The sequence below is a fragment of the Chrysemys picta genome, chromosome 23 (genome assembly GCF_011386835.1).
Source record: "Chrysemys picta bellii isolate R12L10 chromosome 23, ASM1138683v2, whole genome shotgun sequence".
Taxonomy (NCBI): domain Eukaryota; kingdom Metazoa; phylum Chordata; order Testudines; family Emydidae; genus Chrysemys; species Chrysemys picta.
In genome coordinates, this window is record NC_088813.1 from 11,003,974 (window position 1) to 11,019,332 (window position 15,359).

At 43.6% G+C, this 15,359-nt stretch overlaps 1 protein-coding gene across 5 annotated transcripts; it reads left to right on the plus strand.

Annotated features, from left to right (window-relative positions):
• Window positions 1–8,599: 8,599 nt before the first annotated feature.
• STMN1 (stathmin 1) lies at window positions 8,600–14,599 on the plus strand. 5 transcript variants are annotated; one of them, XM_065577145.1, is made up of 6 exons: window positions 8,606–8,714; window positions 10,127–10,283; window positions 11,076–11,145; window positions 11,925–12,097; window positions 13,168–13,359; window positions 13,804–14,599. In XM_065577145.1, exons 3-6 carry the CDS (start codon window positions 11,133–11,135, stop codon window positions 13,870–13,872), a joined length of 447 nt encoding a protein of 148 aa, XP_065433217.1. In that variant the 5' UTR covers window positions 8,606–8,714; window positions 10,127–10,283; window positions 11,076–11,132; the 3' UTR covers window positions 13,873–14,599. The 5 variants fall into 5 exon arrangements, with proteins under 5 accessions (XP_005302106.1, XP_065433217.1, XP_065433219.1 ...); XM_065577146.1 differs by lacking the exon at window positions 8,606–8,714 and adding an exon at window positions 9,270–9,359; XM_005302049.5 differs by lacking the exon at window positions 10,127–10,283 and having other exon boundaries at window positions 8,600–8,714.
• Window positions 14,600–15,359: the final 760 nt, after the last annotated feature.

Genomic DNA, 15,359 nt, shown 5'->3' on the forward strand with positions numbered 1-15,359 from the left:
CACAGGCAGATCAGATGGTATGGGATTGCCCCAAACCGACAGCGTCAGACGCCAGCCTGCCTCCTGCATGACGTGCAGCTTTCAGGCCAAAAGAGAAATATGCCTTCTGGGCCCCAGTGCACCGGGAGTTGACAGTGTGGCACCTCTTGGGCTCCCTCAGCATCCCCTGCACTGTTGACACCCCAAGATTTCAGTGCTGTTGATTAATGCAGCAGAGGACAGAGGGAAGGTACATTGTATTGTGATCTGTACACGTCAGGTCTCTCCAGCTGTGCTCACTTGACTAAGAAGGATTTAAAAAAAAAAAAGTCTCTTTCAAATACACCGAAAAACCATTAATTATGGGCCCAATTCTGCAAAGTACAACAGATTCAATTCCTACTGCTCAGGCTTGGTGCCCAGTTGAGTGCCACTGGGAAGGGCTGGGGTTGCATCTTAAAATACGTACGTTGAGGGCAGAACCCTATTTGAAATTCATAGTTTGTCTATATTTTATGCAAAGGAAGCACTCACATTCATGCTGTGCTATGCAGAACCATGTAAATGCCTTTCTGGATGATTTATATGAATGTACAGTAGCAGTATGCTGCTATATTCCATGTAACGTTTCTATCTGCTAGGTAAAGATCTCAAGATATGACAGTGCTCCTTGCCCAAGGTTGCATTTGTTTGTATGTTTTTACAGTATTTGTAGACTACTGTTTATTTTTGCATTGATCTATTAAATGCTCAATTTAAAAAAAAAGTCAAATTTAGTAATAAACAAAGTGAGAGCTGGATATATTGTTTCCAGACTATTATTGTTTTAAATAATTCTAGTTAGATATATACTGAAGTCAACCCAAGGACTGAACAATTTAGAGAGAATTTTTGGTGGGAACAAGAGGGAAATTTATTATATTTTTACATGAACTTTAAAGTATAAAATCATATATTTAAAACATCTTACAGGATTACAATTGAAAACATTTTAAAGATCAAATGTACTTTCCACAAGTTGTGCTGTTTCGTTATTTTATTTTAGGCCAATGAAAACAGACATCCATTTCACCGTTCTTTATAGGCAGCTTCTAGTTGATTTACTTAGATGGCCAAGCTCTCTGGGACAAGACCAACTTTTCATTCTGCGGTTGTACAGCACCTACCACACTGAGAGTCCTGGTCCCTGAACAGACTCCTTGATGCTAGTGCAATACAAGTAAAAATACGTTAATTTTCTGGTTCTCCTGCACTACTACAATGCAGCAGTGTATGGGTTTTTAGTTATGTAAAGGCTTGTTTTTACAAATCTTATAGTGGCCCAAATTTCACTTTGCCTTGTCTGCTTTGAGCAAGTCAGACACGTCAGTACTTTAAATAAATTCTGCTCCTCACATCACAGATCTTTACGTTAAAAAAAACAAAAAGCAAATTGTATTACCAATTGGTTGTCCACCAATTTTGCATGTGGAATAGCTTTGAGAACTAGGGGTCTAGGCCATTTACTTTAATTGGAGTAGACTCAGTGTGGGGTCTTTTCTGCCATTTCAGATCAATAATGTGAATGATCTTACTTTCAAGGAATATACCTTTAAGAGGGTTTCCATCTAAAAACTCCTCCCATTATTGCAACGTAAATTTCTGTCTTGAAAGGGAGGTGGTACTTTTAATGGTATCATGCCGAGAAGATATTAATAATACAATGGGTTTTGCTGAGCTTCTTCTATATCTGAACCCATCTTTTAAATCCCAGAGTCTAATTAGGGACTGGGGAATAATTAGTGCTACACCAAACCTCTTTATTTCATTTCATTTCATTTTCAAAGAGCCAGAGCAAATCTCTTACGGGAACCTTCTTTCTCTGTTGAATATTTTATGGCTTCTGTATGCATTGCTATTCTGTATGTTGTCAAATTCACATTGTCTCTTTTGCTCTGTATCCCAGGTGAAGTGGGAGACTCTGACACTCTTGAAATCTAATTAGTGCACCTCAAGTCGACTCACAAAAAAACTTGATCTCCTCTCTTCTCTTCCTGCTGCTCCGTTATTTAGAGAGCCTTGCAAGCCCAGTGGTCATTTCTGAACCTTCAGCAGTTGGTTATTCAGGGGCTTCCTTGACAAGCAAAATGCTCAGGATGAAATTCAGCCAGGGTGGAGAGAGCTGGTTCAAGCCCCTGCATATCTCCTAAGACCAGGACTAGGGTGACGGGGGAGTAGCCAAGAAAGGGAAGGGGGCCCTTTCTCTGTACTCCGTGCTCTCAGTGGAAAGGGATCTCCATGCCAGCTTTGCATTGGCTAGCACATAACGGTTGAGGACGATTGGGGCCACAAAATCTGTGACTATGTAGAATCCCATATAGATTGGCGTAGCAGGGCTAGAAGGGTTGCCTACAGGTTGGGGAGTGAATTCCATTGTTCTCCCGCCCTCATTGAGATTGAGTATAGAGCCCAGTTACTTAGGAATTATGTGGAGGGTTTGAATTTCATCCAAAGAGAAAAACAGAGAGTTCAGACTTAAGGTGAATATGAGAACCAGCAGGATTCTACTGTGACTATATAACATACAGGGACTTTCTGACAATAGCCATTTCTGTGGGCCGGAAAGTATTTGAAAAGGCAGTAGAGTATTTTAATAAAACCCTAAATGTACTGTTCTATTCTATTGTATATAGGTTTTTATACCACCCTCCATAGTATCTGAGCACCTTCCAACTCTGCGTTAAGCAACAGCTGTCACGTGATTATTTTTTATGATGGGTAAGAAATTTCAGGATCATAGTGCCCATATATTATAATAATAATAATTAATTTGCATTCATATCTTTTGTCACCGGCATGGTCACCCTTATGAGGTGCTATGACTATCCTTGTTTTATGGGGGAATAAAGAAAAGCACAGAAACATTGAGTGGGTTTCCAACAGGCACACAGCAAGTCTGTGGCTGAATGAGGTCTAGAATCCTAAATTCCCAGCTGCTGCTCTAACCACAGGGCCATATCCAAGAGTATTGACTGCCTTCCTGCCAAAGGCAAAATTTGATCCTAAAGAAAGCATTTAGTTACTAATACTCATGTTTTTGGCATAAAGATACCAAATAGTCTCAACAAACTAAGACAGAAATAACCTAATATTAATATATACATAAGAAAATAGATCCTGTTTAGGATATACAGATCGTTTCCAAACTATTTCTGTTTCACCCATTGAAGAACTCTCACTGAGTGGGAATCACGCCTTGAGAGTCTTGTTTGAAAGTCTCAGTCTTTGGCAAATTCTGCAGATTCTTTGATTGCTTTATCTGGTGCACAATGGTAGGCTGGAATGTATGTTATCCAAAGACCTCAATGTGCTTTCCAAACATGAATTAACTCTCTCAATACCCTTGTGAGCTACCCTAGGTAAGTATTATTATAACCATTGTGCCAATGGGTAAACTGAGGCATGGGGAAATTGAGGCCCAGATCCTCAAAGTTAGGAGCCCAACTTCTGTTGATTTTAATGGGAGTTAGGCTGACATGAGCCTAAGTGAATTGCTCAGGGTCAACACAGCAAGTCAGTGGCAGAGCTGGGAATAAAACCCTGACTTTAGTCCCCTGCTCTAATCATGAAGCCTCTCTCTAGCTTCAGGTGCTGAATCTCTTTTAGCACCCATGTCTTCCTTAGCAGGTGACCACATCAAAAACCACCGGTGATCATTTTAAGACCAGCTGTAATAATACATTAGAAATCATGTACTGGATTTCCATTTTGAAATCAACAAACATTCCTAGTTCAGACACTGTTACTAATATGTCCAAATGTAGAAAATATTTGCCATTGACATTACTTACGAAGGCGCTTTAAGGCATTCTCTGCATAACAAACCAAATATCTGTCAATCCATCTACCATGGACACTAAGGATGGCAATTTAATACTCGAAAAGTGCATTTTCTTGTTGGAGATTAAATGTTTTGGCAAGTTAAAGGCGCTGCTGTGGGCTGAGCTGTCGCCTAATTATGTCAGTCTCTTTGTGGGGTGTTTTGATAAGTACATCACAGGAGCATCTTTAATCTTCATGCTAAATCTGATCACTTCATGTCCTAATTCCATGTACAAACAGTTCTCCAGCTGAGACCTTGAAACATATAAGAATAAAATTTGCAGTTACCAGTTACAGGAAAAATCTGATTATTTTAACACAGTCTTTTATGCTTTCAGACAATTTTTGAGGAGAGGCTGCATTGTCCAGTGGGCAAGGTACAGGACTGGGAGTCAGGAGACATGGATTCTTTTTGTCAGCTCCGCCACTGACCTGATGTGCCCCCTTGGGCAAGTCACTCAACCACTCAGTTTCTTCATGGGGTACTTACCTTCCTTTTTAAAAGTACGTTGAGACCCTTAGATTATAAATGCTAAATATTATTAATTCACCCGAGACAGTGCCCAAGTAAAGAGCCTCAAAATATTTTGTATTTATGTTACATTTATAATTCGAGGATCTCAATGTGCTTTACAAGCATTAATTGATTCTGTGAAGGGGGTAAGTATAATTATGTCCATTTTCAGGCTGAAGTCAATGGTCACACAGCACAGTGATTTCAATGAGACTCGGGCACCTAACTTGCTTAGGTGCTTTTGAAAATCCCACTAGCTGCCTATGTACATCTTTAGGTACCTAAACACCTTGGAAAATCTGGCCCCATGGGGATTTATACTTCACAGGTTGATTGGTGGGGAAATCAAGGGCCCAATCCTGCCAGGAGCTGAGTGCAAGTGCAGAGATGTCTCAACACCCATTATAACGATTGAGGGGCCTGATCCTCAGTGGGTCTGAGCACTCTCAGCTCCCCTGGAAGACAAAGAGCCTGCTCCTGCTTCCATTGAATCAATAAGAGTTGAAGGTGTTCAATAAACATCTGAGGGGCCTGAAGTCTTGTTTGTACTGGGAATTAGCCCCAGTCTCAGCAATTGGTGGCCAGTTACTGTTGTAGTTGCATTGGTACAAACACCCAGATTAGACAAGGAAAGCTTTGATTTGCGTGAGTGGCACTGAGCCTGGTTTCAAGCAGATGCAGCTACCCATGGAGTGACCTTGGTTGCTAGCCACCAATTGCTGAAATCAAATCTTATCCCTAGTATAAACCAGGCCATCAACACCTTTCTGCATCCTGCAGTGTCATTATCCTTTCTTTCTGCCAAGATGCACACATTCGTTAGCTGATTTGGTTAGAGTTAGGCTCGAAATAGCATATTCACTCTTGAGCCTTGATTTTTGGTAGTTTACAGTGTTCAGAAACTATGACCTTTCATACTGAAATTTCTCTTCCAAAAGGTGAACATTTTTGGAAAGCTTGAAATAAACTGGAAAATTGTTCTTATTTGCAAGGAATCCTGCAACCAAAAGGTGCTGGGCTGGGTACTGAGCTCAAGGGGAATCTGCTTGGTCTCCCACTAACAATGCCTATAAACAATGGTCTAATGCAAATTAAATGCATGATTTTCCTATACTCCATTTTCCCTGGGAGATCCCCAGCCAAGCAGTGACAAAGCCCAGCCCCACACAAACAAATAGGTTTTATGAAACTTAAAATCGCTTCTGACGGGAGACCAAAAATGAGACATTTTATCCCAAAAGGTAAATATTTGAGAATGCTGTAAGAAATTGGAAATACATGTTGAGTATTATATATTTTTTGTATTACAGTAGGGCCAAAGAATCCACTGAGATCAGGGTTCCACTGTGTTGGTGCTGTACACACACACTCATAGTTAAAGATAGTTCTAGCCCAGACAGCATACTGTTTAAATAAACAAGGCAGACAAAGGGTTGGCAGGGGAAGAGAGGTGAAGTCAATTGCCCAAGGTGACAGAAGGAAATAGGCAGAACTGGGGCCTAGCCACTGGACAATGCTGCCTCTAAATTTTAGAGGTGATATGGGAAAGGCATCTTAGCCTTAAAGGAAAAATAATTAGTCTCAGGTAGAGTGACCAGATAGCAAGTATGAAAAATCGGGACAGGAGGTGGGGGGTAATAGGCACCTATATAAGAAAAAGCCCCAAATATCAGGGCTGTCCCTATAAAATCGGGACATCTGGTCACCCTAGTCTCAGGCCTTTTTTATTTTTAGTTATTTACAATGTGCAAACAAGCCAAGAAGATGTATAGAATCTGGGCACGGAGTCTGGCCCCAAGTGACTGGTAGTGGGATCCCACCCCCTCTCCCTTTTGCAGGAGGTACAGAGGACATTTCTTCCTGCCTCTGCAGAGGGCCAGGCACCAGGAAGTGACAGGAATGCCAATCAAAACCCCCAAACCCAGGAAGTCATTGACTCTGTGACTCTTGAGATCATCCCATGACAAGCTCCCTTATGAGTTACTAAAAGGCTTTAAAATACAAACACCTAATACACTGTTGAAATCATATGGATAATAATACTGAATACATAATAATAAAAGAAGAACACTTGATTTACGAATGACACAAGCTCTCTGCAGGTCAACAACATTCCAAACAACATTTAAAGCAGTGTAATCACAGCACTTAAGATATTTCCTTTCTTTAAAAATGATCAGTATATATATATATATATATATATATATATATATATATATATATATATATATATATATATATATATATATATATTATAACTAGCCCCTTGACTGCTGTTTCTTGCTGCACTGTAACATGTGGCTGCTAGCATTTAGAGTGATGCACTCTGTAGATGTGGCAGCACCTGACCAAATGTTTTTCCCAGTATACCAGGTCTGTTATTGAAGGGTCAAGCAGATGAATCCTGTTTCAAAACCGAAACATTACACTAGCCACTAGAACCTAAAATCGGCTCTAAAATACTGCTTAAAAATGGCTCTTGGTGTGTTGAGCTGGCCGATCCAGCTGAAAACCTAGTTCTAAGAGCTCCGCTGCTGGATGCGGTTTCCATGGAAATAGACATTAGATCAGAAAAAAAAAAAAAAGAGCAAGTGTCTAAAATAATTTGTGTTTTGAAAGCTTTATAGTTTTATGTCACAATATTAACCCACCTTAAGGTGGGATTTTGTGTGTAAAATCCTTGTTTTTAAAGTATGCACAACAGGGGTGGATCCCCTTAATAAAACCTCATATTTCAATACTTCAGGTACAAAGCCTTTGAAATAAAGAGCTTGGCTCAGAACACATTAAGGCTGCTCTTCCCTGGTCATTTACCTCTCATGCATATTGACTTTTGATGCAATTTAAATGAGTGGATCACAAAAATTACCAAGGGAATCATAGTGAAATAATTTTTAAAGAACACACTAAAACCCAGCCAGTTCATTCAAAGTTCGTCTGGGAATGAACCACTTAACTATGCTTAGTAATTCAATACCTCAGAACCAGAATTGTTCATAGTGTACCTCTTAACACAAAGAGGGATGGTTCTTAAAGCAGCCTACATGTACATAATTATAAAATGATCATTATGGATGAAGAAATTGGACTAGCTGGCTAGCGGCATGGCTACAGGCGTTTCCAGTGTAAGTGCACAAATCCGTGAGTCATTGGCCAAGTGTACTGTATGTAACAAAAACCATCAATGAAGGCTGCATGCCATTCTTTAACTGTATTGTACCCTAATAATATTTACATCCTTCACAGGCAGGGTTGTGTGGCTTAGGGGAAGCTTCAACAAAGCATGTTGAGTCCTTTGGCTAAAAGATACTATGGAAGTGCAAAGGATTTATCATATTATACTACCTCTTGGTACTTTTAGATTGTAAATTGTTTTGGGGGCACATGTTTCACTCTGATTTCTCTTTCCTGTATTTGACTTGCATTGAAGTAACAGGTACATTTATGGCTTCATACAAATGACAGCACATGGCATATAATAATTAGCCCTTTTGTAGCATCTCCCATGAAGGTTTCTCAAAGCATTTTACATACATTAGCGAATGAAGCCGAACTACTCCCCTCTGAATTAGGTATTCATTAGGCTAAATCCCAGCCCAACGCGCAAGGCACAAAAAGGGTGTGTTGCTGTGCTGAGAACCCCTTTTAAATGGGTCGGAGCAGCCTCAATTCCCACTGAGTTCCCTGCTCCCCAGAAAGGCATTTGGTTGCAGCACCCCGGGGGGGAGCTGAGGTCGCTCAGCACCTTGTAGCATTGATCTGTCCCTGCCCCGAGCACTTTCCGCCTGAAAGATGGACAAAGCCCCGGACAGCCTGGGAGCCCCAGCGCTGGGCAGAGCCTTCCTGCTGCTGCTGACCCTGCAAGGGCTGGGGCTGGCACGTGGCTCGGAGTTTGGGATCCTCCCAGGACAAGGGGGTTTCAGGGAGCGGTTGGAGGGACGGAGCCTTTGCTCGGGGCGTTAGCCCAGGCAGAGACAGGGGTGGGAGAAGGAGACAAAGGGAGTCCCGTTATCCCCATTTCACACGTGGGGACGGTGAGGCAGAGGCGGGGTGCGCGTGGAGGAGCCGAGCGGGGGCAGACCCTGGAGTCCTGGCCCCCAGCCCCTGCTGGCCCCAGGACCTTCACCGCCCCCGGGTCCGGCCCCGGCCCTCCCCCACGCCCTGTTCTGTGGACTACAGCTCCCACGATGCACCAGGCGAAGGGGGCGCGCGAGCCCCCTCCGCCCCCCGCTGGGCGACACGTGCCGCCGCTCTCGGCCAATGGGGGCGGGGCGGGGCCGGTCACGTGCCATTGTTTGGCGCTTTTGTGAGCCGCAGGTCGGTTTGGAGCTGAGTGTGGCCAGCGGCGCGGACGGAGCAGGTGGGTGAGCGAGGCGGAGCGGGACAGACAGCGCCTAGGAGAGGCGCGGGGAAGTAGCGGGTCGGTGCCTGCGAGGGAGCGCACGGTGGCGGGAGCGGGAGGGTGGGTGTCGGTGGGCGGGGGTCGCGGGAGGGACTCCCCCCCCCCCCCCCCCCACGGTGCGGTTCGGCGCTGGAGGGGACGGGACGGTCGGGGCCAATGGGGGGCTGTGTCCTCCGCCGCGCGGAAGTGGGTCAGTCTCCGTCAGGGGCCGCGGCCGCTTTGTCGCCAGGGCGAGGCGGTGGCTCCGCGCTTTCCCCGGGGGAAGGGAGCGGCCGGTCCCCGCCAGCGGAGTCGCGGCGCGCAGGGAGCGGGGCTGACAAAGAGGACGGGGCTGTGGGAGACAATGCCCCGGGGGGCGGGGTGGGGAGCGTCCCCTCCCTCCGGCTGGGCTCTATTGTCCCCGCCGCCGTGGGCGGGGGGCCCGGGGCGGTTCCCTACGGAGGTGGAGAGGGGGGTGGGATCAGGCTCAGGCAGCGGCGGTTGTCCCCGCTCCCCTCCCTCCTCTGACAGGACCTTCCCCATTGTTCGCGGGGAAGGGGCGGCGCCCAGCGAGCTCGGCCGCCCTCCGTGCTTTAGTGGGGACCGCGGCCGCCTCCTTGCGAGGTGAGGGGCGCGGAAGGGACCGAATCAGCCCCGGAGCTCGCAGGGCAGGGGCCGAGCCGGGGCGGGCTCCCCGGCGGCAGTGTTTGCCGCGTGAGGACCTTTGGCGCGCGGAAAGCGGGGGCCCCGATCAGGTGAAACGGGCGGGAGGGGCAGATGGGGAGGGGGACCCAGGTGCCCGGATGTTACAGTTAGCCCCGCCCCCTCCCCTTAGCCCCTGCGCGCGCTCTCCAGCGGTTTGAATTCGGTGCTGTTTGAAACGCGCGTGCCGAGGGAGGGGCTTCGAGGGAGCCCTGCGTCACGCTCGCTTCTGAGTGGCTAGATGGGGCATCTGCCTGCCCCGCCCCCACGAGCTACAGCCTGCCCCGCGCGCTGCTCTTCGCTCTGCCCCCCACATCCCCGCTTACCCGCAATAGCCAGACTGCTCCACCATTACTCTGCACCCCATTACTCTTCCAGAGCCCTGTCGGTCTGCCTTGCCTGCGAAGGGGGTCCCCCGCCCTACTACTCCAGGCTCACAGTCCTTGCCTATCTGTAGCTATTGATCTGGTTCTGATCTTCCCTATTTAACAATCCAGCTGTTCATAGCTGTCTCACTCACGTCAACGATCAGTCATGCTTTTGTGGCTTTGAAATTATCTCTACTCTTATGTTAGTGAGGCTATCCTAATCTGGCATTAAAGAAAATGGCTCAGCTATCTATCTTTAAAAGTGCAGAGTATCATGTAGTGCTTGTCATCCAATGACTTCTAAATAACCATTCTAAACAGAGTCAACATCAGTGGGACTGTACCCATTTTTGTACATGGGTAAACTGAGGCACTTGTAGCTGGCCTGTATCCAGTGGATCCTCTGGATAGAATGTTGGACTGGAACTCAAATCTGAGTTCTATTCCTGGCTCTGTTACTGCACTGCTGGGTTCTTGGGTAAGTCACTTCCCCCTCTGTGCCTCCACTTCCACTTTAAAATGGGGATAATGATACTGTCCACCTTTGTAAAGTGCTTTGAGATCTATGGGTGGAAAATGACTCTAAGAGCTAAGTGTTACAAAATGGTTATGCTCGGAGTGTGCTATATAATGTGGCTTGGTTTCTCTTCAGTAGATGGGTACTAGGATCAGATTTCCCTTATTTTTATGCTATGGCTATCTGCACAAGCACAACCAAAGCTTAAAGTATCTTGAGAGACAGCTGTTTTATGACTAGTCTCATTGTAGTCTTAGCCTAAATTGTCACCCCAATTCTCTGAAACTGGGAACCGGCTGTTGTCCTGATCCACTTCCTTTGGACTACAGTGCCACCCCTAAAATTTAAAATGTTACTTTCCTCAGTTTATGAAGTGACTTAATTTTTGGTGAAAAAGCAGGATTAGTAGCCCTTTGTCAGGGCGGAGAAATTATTGGACTAAACACTTACATTGTGGCCTTTGCAGTTTTGAAGTGCAAACAAGGACTGAAAATATTCAGGAGATCAACTGGGCCTAGAGGCACTGGAATAGCGGAAACTTCTCCAACTGCCTAAATTGGCCACAAACTCTCAAATCATAGAGTTAGAAGGGACCACAAGGGTTATCTGGCTGTAGTAATTAATGCATCTTCAGTATTCTCTTATTGTAACACAAAGGGATTTTGATGGGAGTTGCATTCTGGTGTGTAAAGCAATTTTTTATTAACTCTTATGGTTATTTACTCAAAGAACTAATGACTATTAATTACTTAGGGGTTCTACTGATTGGAGTCTTTCCAGAGCACATTTCTGGTGTCTACCTTCTTAGTCATGGCTTCTTCTGGTATGTAATGTGTTAAGAACACTTTATTGAATATTCCTGTATTGTATCTTCTCAATAACTTGTAAATATTTTGAATGAAAGGGAAGTTTCTTCACTAACCTAAGTTTGATGTTAAATAAGCAGTGAGCAAAGTACTATTCTCCCGTCTCTTAATGCGGGGGTTAAGAAAACTTTAAATTAAATGCGTGTGAAAACTCATGAAAAGCTTTGTCAGGTAGCAGATGGCTTTCAGTTCATTTATGTGCTATCTGGTATGGTTGATGAAAGTGACTATAAAATGTGGATGTGATGCCCTAAATCCTATAAGCAGAACAAGTCAGTTCTGCAGGAGTTTAGGAGCCATTTGTGCTCTGTCCTGAGAAACCTAGTCTGAAGTTCTGGAAAGAAGGCTGGCCTGCCGGCTAAAGCACTGCACTGGGACTTGGGAGACCAGCGTTCAATGCCTGGCTCTACCACAGCTTTCTGTGGGACCTGGGGCAAGCAATTTAATCTTTGTCCTTCAGTTCTCCATCTATAAAGTGGGGATACTTGCCTACCTAACTAGGATGTTGTGAGGATAAATTCATGTGTAAAAGTTGCACCGATACTGTTGTGGCTATGTGACTTAAGAAACAAGTGTATTGTTGGCTTATGCTGCTGCTTAAACAGGCTAATCTGCTTATTTTAAACTCTTGCTTCATTAGACAGCTGCATTATCTAAATCTAAGAATCCAGTGTAATGACGCAAAGTCAACACTTAAGTTGGCTCTAAGTACCAATGTGTCTTGTCATTCTCTTAGATATTCAGGTGAAGGAGCTGGAAAAGCGTGCCTCTGGGCAGGCATTTGAGCTGATACTCAGTCCTCGTTCAAAAGAAGCAGTCCCAGAATTTCCCCTCTCCCCTCCAAAGAAGAAGGATCTTTCACTGGAAGAAATTCAGAAGAAGTTGGAAGCTGCAGAAGAGAGACGTAAGGTAAATCCAAAGTAATAGTAGCTTCAAGGGCCAGTCAGGTAAAGCTCACTTTAAAAAAACAAATAAACCCCATTTCTGATAAATCTAAACTTGCAGGACTTTCAATCTTAATATAGGTTTCAGAGTAAAGAAGTGGGCTGTAGTCCACGAAAGCTTATGCTCTAATAAATTTGTTAGTCTCTAAGGTGCCACAAGTACTCCTGTTCTTAATCTTAATATAGGCACTTGTTAGTTTGGACAACCAGCTAGCTACTCACATGTTAGCACAGTGCTGCAAAAGAGCAGGAGAATGTTTGCTTGTTAAATGGCTTGCAGTAGAATTTCTAAAGCTCTTACTCAGTTGTGTTAAATATATCTGCAAGACCTGAACTTCATTCCTAAAGTGACCTTTCAGGGTTGTCCCAAACATGGGGGTGGTGGGACATTTAATAGGGAGAGAGAATGCTACTGTGTGATCTCCTAAAGTTTATTGAAAGGTTGTCTTCCATCTAATTCTTCTCCTACCTCTTACTTCACGGGGAAAGTCTTGGACTCCTTCTCCCAGAAAAATCTGGCTATTGGTAAATCTCTGAAACTCCCAATACGAAGTCCATGGTTGAAAGTTGGACTTGACACGACACCTGCTGTTGAGATGCGGCTTCAAATGCCTAATTATAACTAGGAGGGCGATAAATGCAAAGGCTTTTTAACATAAACATAACATCTGATTTTTGCATAGTCTCTAGTGTCCATGGGTTCATGCTAAAACATACAGTGACTGGAGGCGGATAGAATCATCCAGAAAACTTGGCAGCAATGTGCCCTTTTTCTTTCAGAAGTGATCTAGTTTACCAGATTCTTATACTTAACTGCAAGAACTTATTTTCTTGTGTACTCAACTGTGGTGGAATCTGGGCAAGTAGAGAAGGAAAGCACTAGGGATTTGTGCCTGATATGTGTTAAAAGACTACAATCACAAATTGAAATAGTCAGTAAAAAATGTTATGTCTCCAATGTAGACAACTACAATTGGGACCTTGCTATATAGTTCATCTGTCTTGTGTCTAAACATGCATGGTCTATCTTGTTAGTCTCATGAAGCAGAAGTCTTGAAGCAATTAGCTGAGAAACGAGAGCATGAAAAAGAAGTTCTTCAGAAAGCAATTGAAGAAAATAATAACTTCAGCAAAATGGCAGAAGAGAAGCTGACCCACAAAATGGAAGCTAACAAAGAAAACAGAGAGGCACAAATGGCCGCTAAACTGGAGCGCTTGAGGGAGAAAGTAGGTGTAGAGTTCTAATTCCCACTTGGGAAGAACTCTTGTATGTTCTTTTCTATGCTAACCAACTAAACATATCCCACTTTGCCATTAGTTGGTTAATTGTCTAAATAGACGTCTGGGGGGGGGGTGTATCTTTTGGTCAGTTTCCACACTAAAGAGGATTGTATATCTTATTAAATCCCCAAAAGACCTATAGTAATTCTGTTGGGAAGAGGGACTGGAGGGAATTTATCACTTTAAAAAAGGAAGCAAGAAGTCACTGATCTTCAAAACCGTGGCATATGCTACAATTCATCCCATCAGTTGGGGGTCAGATGTGAAGGTGGAATTGGAAGATGTGGCAGCTGAAGTGTAGACATGAGGGCTGCTACAAACCTAGAGTCTTGGTTTCTTTAGTAGACTAATTCAAACAACTAATCGCTCAATCACCTTTCCTTTCTTCAGGACAAGCATATTGAAGAAGTACGAAAGAACAAAGAAGTCAAAGAACCTGGCGAGAATGAAACTGACTGACTTCATTCTGGAAAATGACTCTCCCCCTCCCCCTAAATATCCAAAGACTGTATTGGCCAGTGGGTTTTTTTGTTGAATTTCTAGAAAACTGATGTAGAGCTGTATAGTTAGATCCAAACTGTACACTTGCTTTGGGGACTAAAGGGGAGATCTTACATGTTTCACTTTTTCTAAAGTGTTGTCTTTCCAGTGTAGCTATCTTCTTGTTGCATCCTTTTCTACTCCAGTGCACTTGCTACTGGGCTGATGGCTAGTACTGTATAAGCTCTGTAAGACATGTTTGTGAAAGGAATATGTAGTATACTATTCCATGCTGAATATGTTACACTTCAAAATCTGACTCTGTCCCAGTCTTATAAGATACTACTGTAACTGACTGACTTAATAAAGCTGCACAGTGCTATTATCACAAGTGAATTATTTCTGAAACTAGTTTGACAATGCATTAAAAAAATCCAACTTTTATAGATGACTGTCTAAAATAGACCTTCTTTAACATTAGAAAGAAAAAGCACACTGCTTCAGGCTTTTCTTACACCCAGCTACTGGATATACTGTAGTGTATGGCATCCTTTTCCCTAGAGCTGTCTTCATTGTCTTAATCTTACAATAAGAGCTTTGTTGTGGCACCTCAGCAGTTGTCAGCTGTTATGGTTCTTGTTTAAACAATTCAAAACCACCTCCCTCTGGATGTTGACACTTCAACAAATAAACCCTTGTTACCACATGACTGTAATCTGACTTTTTATGTTAAAAACAACTTTTCTGGAAACACTAAGAGAACGATCCAAGTGTCACCATGCAGCTTTGTGGAGTGACTTCAAACTTGACACAGTTCTTGCACTTCTCTAATCCAATGACAAAAAGGTTTAAATTTAAAAATGGGCATCTTATCGAGACTTCCACTACTTACCATGTACAGAAACTGGTACAGTGCAATCTACACCTATTACTAATTAAGAGGAGCTACACTTTTTGTGAGTAAAAAATAGCTTATTCTAACTCTAACAGTAGTTAGAACTTAAGGGAGAGATAAGCACCCAACTCCAATCGCTATCCTTACAAAATAGTCCCCCAAAACTCTACTTTGTTAATTAATGTTAGCTATCATGTGTTGTCCTTATTCAATTCATGCCAGTCTAATTGGAGAAAGGCCATTATTTCACTTAGCTCAGTAGCTTTCCTTCCAAAGTGAAAGATTCTAGGAGGATCTTGTATACACTTGTGAATGAATACTGCTAATTATGAGGTAAAGGAATAACAGCAAATAGCACATGTAAGTAGCTATATGCTCATAAAGTCTCCAACCTAGACATAGGTAGGATTCATTCTCTAACTGAGACCCTGTTAGTCAGGCTTGTACTATAATTTATCCTAGAGAACTTTTCTAGCTAAACACAGGAGTACCTATTGAATAGCTTGACACCATATACTCTTACCACTGAAGCTTGTAAGAGGCAAGGTGGGGGAGATGACACAGGTACCAA